At 53.1% G+C, this 5,894-nt stretch overlaps 1 protein-coding gene across 1 annotated transcript; it reads right to left on the reverse strand.

Annotated features, from left to right (window-relative positions):
- Positions 1-1,660: 1,660 nt before the first annotated feature.
- LOC113940581 (olfactory receptor 14J1-like) lies at positions 1,661-2,960 on the reverse strand. The gene has a single exon (XM_027631736.1). The coding sequence runs from the start codon at positions 2,761-2,763 to the stop codon at positions 1,789-1,791; it is 975 nt and encodes a 324-aa protein (XP_027487537.1). The 5' UTR covers positions 2,764-2,960; the 3' UTR covers positions 1,661-1,788.
- Between the last annotated feature and the right edge of the window lie 2,934 nt (positions 2,961-5,894).

A 5,894-nucleotide genomic window follows, 5' to 3' on the forward strand; every position in this document is an offset into this window, starting at 1 on the left:
ATGGAATCAAGAGGCCATTGTCACACTGGAGAACCTCATAGACTCAAGGGGCCGATGTGACACTGCAGGGCCTCATGGAACCAAAGGAACCCTGAGACATCTCAGAACCTCCTGGAACCAAGGGGCCACTGTGCCTCCCCAGAACTCCATGGAATCAAGCAGAGCCGCTGCCTCCCCCCCACCGCTGCACGGACTGGAGCCGCCAGCTCTGCCCCGCTTGGACACCTCTGGAGTCAGCGTGTTCTTGGGCAGCACAACTGATCTCAGACCAGAGAGTTTCCCACATTTTACTTTGCCCCCTCTTTTCCCCAGGGACAGGGCAGCCTCTTCCCATGGCCCCTCTGCTCACACAGGGTGTCCTGCTCTTCTCCTGGCACATCCCATCTCCCCACAGAGCCTTTCCCCAGGGGAACATGTCTGTGCTGGCCTGAGCAGCCCTTCCTGTACCCCCTGCCCGTGCTCCCCACAGCCCCCGAGCTGGGGGGGCTGCTCTGCAGAGCACAGGGGCTGTGGGGCCCGGAGCCATGGGGGACTCTGTTGGGCTGTGCTGCTCCAGCTGGGAGGCAGAGCCAGCTGATGGTGCTCCCTGCCACTGACCACCTCCCACAGACGCTCCTGTGTGGCCATGGAGGGAGCTCAGAGGGGCCCTGCCTTGTTCCAGAGCTGGGACATGGCTTTGGGGGCTGCTCTTGGTCAACCTGTGGAAGTTCACTGAGGGCAAGAGAAGTCACTTGCAAGAGTTTTCCCTGTACCTGCTGTGTCCCCTGGGCTTGCAGAGCTCTGTTTGCCCCTTCACAGCAAGATTTAGTACTTGATCTCTGGTAACTCCATCCTGGGCAGGATTCTGCTCCAGGGCTCCATTCCCTCCTGACTGGATGGGACGGGCTGTCCATGCAGATCCTCTGTGCTCTCCTGCACTTCCTGATTTCCTACAGACAAGTCCTCACCTGCCATCAGAGCCCTCACAAGCTGCAGAGCCCCAGGCAGGTGACTTGGAGATCATTTGTCACCTCCATTGGCCATTGGCCACCAACACACAACATGTGAACCAGCCCTCAGTCCCTGCAGTCCCAGTGGGTCCCTGACCTCCCTGCACTGTCTGCATAGAGAAACAAGCAAAGCAACAAGACTTTTGAGAGTCTAATCCTTGGACTTCTTCTCAATACCAGTGTTGGGAAAAGACCTCAGCCTTCAGGAAGTGCCTGGAGGGGAACCCCTTTGCTGCTGGAACTGCTGTTGTGGAGCCCAGCCCTGTGCCAGCAGTGCCCAGGGCCTGTCCCTGCCTGTGCTCACAGGCCTGACCCACAGCAGGACAGTGACTGAGCTGCCAGAGCACTCAGGCCTTGGGCACGGACAGGAAAGGAGAGGGTGGGAGTGCAAAGAGAGCAGCTCTGAACAGACCCAGTGCTGGGACTCTTTTCCCCTCCACATCTGCAAACATGGAATTGCACTCCAGCTTCAGGGGAGGTCTTGGAGGAAAAATCTGGAAAAAAGCATTTGTGTCCTTTCTTACACTTAAGAGGTTGTGATTCCTCATGTACAAACTATCACAGGGAGGATGTTTGACAAATACCTTGTTGCACAAACTTTTATTTTGTTTAAAGACACACAAAACATGATTTCTGATTTCTCTATTTTGTAGGTGAAAAAAAAGAGGTAGAGAGTGAAATATACAGGATGAAGAATAAAATTTCAGTGTTAATGACAGGAATAGAGAGAAAAGACAGGGAAGCCCCCCACCCCAAACACTATCAAAAGCTTTAGAAGGCAGGCTGGGCCCCAAAAGTGTTACACAATCAATGTTCTGCAGAAGAAAAGAGGCAGTTTATTGCTTCTTAAAAAACATCCAGTCATCATTTTCCCCAAGGCATCCTTGAGCTCCTGGTTCCTGAGGCTGTAGATGAAGGGGTTCAGTGCTGGAGGCACCACCATGTACAGAACTGACACCACCAGGTCCGGAGATGGGGAGGAGATGGAGGGAGGCTTGAGGTTGGAAAATGCTGTAGCGCTGACAAACAGGGAGACCACGGCCAGGTGAGGGAGGCACATGGAAAAGGCTTTGTGCCGTCCCTGATGAGAGGGGATCCTCAGCACAGCCCTGAAGATCTGCACATAGGAGAACACAATGAAAACAAAACAACCAAGTCCTAAAGAGATAGTAAACCAGAGAAGCCCAATTTCCCTGAGGTAGCCTGAGTGTGAGCAAGAGAGCTTGAGGACGTGTGGGATTTCACAGAAGAACTGGCCCAGGGCATTGCCCTGGCACAGGGGCAGGGAAAATATATTGGCTGTGTGAAGCAGAGCAGTGAGAAAGCCAGCGGCCCAGGCAGCTGCTGCCATGTGGGCACAAGCTCTGCTGCCCAGGAGGGTCCCGTAGTGCAGGGGTTTGCAGATGGCAACGTAGCGGTCGTAGCACATGATGGTGAGGAGATAAAACTCTGCTGAGATGAAAAAGGCAAGGAAAAAGAGCTGTGCAGCACATCCCATGTAGGAGATGGTTGTGGTGTCCCAGAGGGAATTGTGCATGGCCTTGGGGACAGTGGTGCAGATGCAGCCCAGGTCTGTGAGGGAGAGGTTGAGCAGGAAGAAGCCCATGGGGGTGTGCAGGTGGTGGTCACAGGCTACGGCGCTGAGGATGAGGCCGTTGGCCAGGAGGGCAGCCAGGGAGATGGCCAGGAAGAGCCAGAAGTGCAGGAGCTGCAGCTCCCGCCTGTCTGAAAATGCCAGGAGGAGGAACTGGTGCATGGAGCTGCTGTTGGGCATTTGCTGCTTCCCAGCACAGGGACACTGTTCAGAAACATGAAAGGACAGGGAGAAGCTAAGACAGACTCCTCTAAGCAAAGCCACTTTATGTCTCACAGAAATCCCCTGAACTGAAATACTTTTCCTTTCCCTTGTTTGTACTGGCTGAGGGTGTTGTGAGGAACAGGAGCTCTGCTCATGTGCTGCCAAGGGCTCAGTTTTCCACTTCTCCAGTGGGGAACAGGAGCTACTCTGCCACAGCTTCAAACACTCTCAAGGGATGTCAGGCATCATCCATCTTTAAGGGAAAAGTTCAGTCCCCACTCTCAAGACGTGGAAGGGCTTAGCATGTCCCTTAAATAATGTTGTCTCTGTTTATTATTTTTGATGGTTGGATCTGGTAACTGTTCTTGTCAGGAGTACAAATCATCACTTTTATGATGCCAAATGTAATGAGACTTTAAACAAGAGAGGACAAACAGCTCAGTTCTCTATACCTTAGTGCAGAGCCAGGAGAGCTACAGTGTCCCTCCATCTGTTCCCATCTGCCCTGTGCTTTCTCTTGTCCTGCCTAAGCATAGCTTCACATGCAAATTAATTTTTAATAAACACAAATACCTACAGTCTGATGAGTACAGGGCAGCACTGTTTAAAAGGGCAGCTTTGTTAAATGTTCTCTGTTCCAACCCAGCAGTGCAGCGTTGCCCAGGGGAATCTCTGGCTGTGCAGGCTCTGATGGCAATGTCAGAGCAACCTTGAGGAGGCTGGAAAAGTGACCCAGATCTACATGTAAGGCACAGGTGTGGTCATTTCTGATGCTGTCTGGTCTTATCTGCTCTAAGAGAAATAGATTTGGAGTTTCAGTGCCTCCTCCTGAACTGTGAGATTAATTTTTAGGACCAATTTCCCACCCAGAAAACACATATTTAAAGATGGAAATAACAGGATCCTTCACTTTCAGGTATCCCATGACTGTCTGTGCCTTCTTAAAACTCCTTTGAGAAATGTTCTGTAATGACCTGGAGCTGTGAGCAGCCCTCACAACCTGCAGCCTACTCTAAACAGGCGAAGAGCCCTTCCCTGCCCTCCCAGGGGTTGCTCCTTGCCCACAGCCCTTCTGCCCCAGCCCTGGGAGCAGCTCCCCGGGATGGCTGAGAGCTGCCCCTGGCAGGCAGCAGAGTCCCTGCCCAGCACAGCACCCTGGGCTGCAGGACCCTGCTCTGCCCCACAGCCCTGGGGACCCCTGGCTGCACCCCTGGCTTCACAGCTCTTCCAAAGTGCCCCAAAACAGCCCCCTGTTCACCCATCCCATCAGTTGGGGCTGGGCCAGCTTTAGGAGATGCCTCCAGGAGCTGCCCCTGCACTGCCCTGCAGCCACAGACTCACCGTGTGCAGCCCTGCCAAGATTCCTCCTGCAGGGAGCTCTCAGCTCTCCTGCCAGTGCTGAGCCCCTTGAAGCTCTGTCTGTGCCCTGCTGGTGTCCCTGAGCTGGCCTGGCAGTGCCCTCAGCCCTGCTGGGCTGTGCAGAGGAGCTGCTCACCAGCAAAACCGTCTCTTTGAAGCTCTTCTTGCTTGCCAGGAGCTCCCTGTGTGCCAGGAGCCCAGCCCAGCTCAGCAGCACAGCAACAGCCCCAGGCATTTCATGACCCTCGGGGGGTTTGTCATTGTTTACATGAGACTCAGTCCCTGACAGTAAGTTTAAACAACTTTTCAAGAAGTCAAAATGAGATTGAAACATTGAAGTTTCTTGTAGTGCTAATGAGTCTCATTGAGGGACACAACTGAGAACGTGTCCCTGGGTTCCAGAGAGAGCAGAAAAATGCAGACAGTGATGACAAGGATACACAAGCAAGGGACCCCTGACCCCCATCCCCTGGGAAGGCAGATCCTGTCCCTGCCTGATTCCTCAGGGCTCTTCCTGGGGCACTGGGATGTGGGATGTGCAATGCCAAGGGCAGGTCCATGGGGTGGCACCTGCCAGGCTGCTGAGCAGGGACAAGGAGGCCAGGAGGCCCCAGGGCTGCAAGGGGCACTCCCCTCCTCCTGGCCTCAGGGGCACAGACAGCAGCCATGGCCAAAGGCCTGCAGAAGGTGGCTGTGTCAGGGCCTTTCAGCTTCTCCCCATCCCTGTCTCCTCTCCAGCCCAGGCTGTCCTACGGTGTCCATGCCCTGCCCCTTTCCCTGCAGGCTGTCATCATCCCCCCGGCTGCCCCACCTGGCTGGCACCTTCCTGCACTGACATCTCTGCATCCTCCCTGGCTCTTCCTGCACACACAGAGCCTTGGGCTCATCCAGACTCCTCCTGGGTGATGTGTTGCAGCCCAGTGTTTTCATGGAGTGAAATTCCTTTTTCCTCATGTCCACTCAGGACCTCCCCAGCTGCTCTTGGCATTAATTCTTTCTTTCTCATGCTCTTTTCTGCTATGACAAAAGGATCCACCTTCTCTAAATCCTCCCTTCAAACCCTCTCAGGGCTGTCCTGTTCTGTCCTCAGTCTCCACACCATTGAGGCCACAGCTCCTTAGCCCCTGTCTAGTGCTCATGTGCTTGAAACCTTTAAAGCCCATTTTGGGAGATCTCTGGGCACTCACTAATGTTTTTGCAGATGAAAATGTCGCGCTCATAGTCTAAGGAAATCACAGGGATACCTTTTATCAAGGCTTATAGTGACAGAACACAGTGGCTTTGAACTGAAAGAGTTTTATATTTGATAATAGGAGGAAAGATTTTAACGATAAGGGCGGCAAGAACTGGAACAGGTTTCCAGAGAAGTGGATGTCCCATCCCTGCATTTGTCCAAGGTCAGGGACTATGAGTAACCTCGATGAGTAAAAGATGTCACTGTCCTTGTCCAGGGACTTCGACCAGATGTCCTTTCAGCTCTCTTCCAAGACAAATCATTCTGCGATTCTTTTGAGTCTAAAGTCCCAAACTCCTCCTCCAAAGAATTTCCACCTTGAGGACATGAATTGCCATGTTTTTGGAGAAACAAATAGTCAGGTCTTGTGTTCTCTGGGGGGCCAGACTCTGCCCAGACTGGTGGGGGTGTGTGTTGGAAGCACAAAAGAGTGAAGAAAATTTAAAGCTAAACGCCCAATGTAGCCTGACTTTGTCCCTAAATGGGGGATGAGAATTGGGCACAACATGTGCAG

Source organism: Corapipo altera, unplaced genomic scaffold, assembly GCF_003945725.1.
Source record: "Corapipo altera isolate COAL_440 unplaced genomic scaffold, ASM394572v1 55240, whole genome shotgun sequence".
In the NCBI taxonomy this organism is placed as follows: Eukaryota; Metazoa; Chordata; class Aves; order Passeriformes; family Pipridae; genus Corapipo; species Corapipo altera.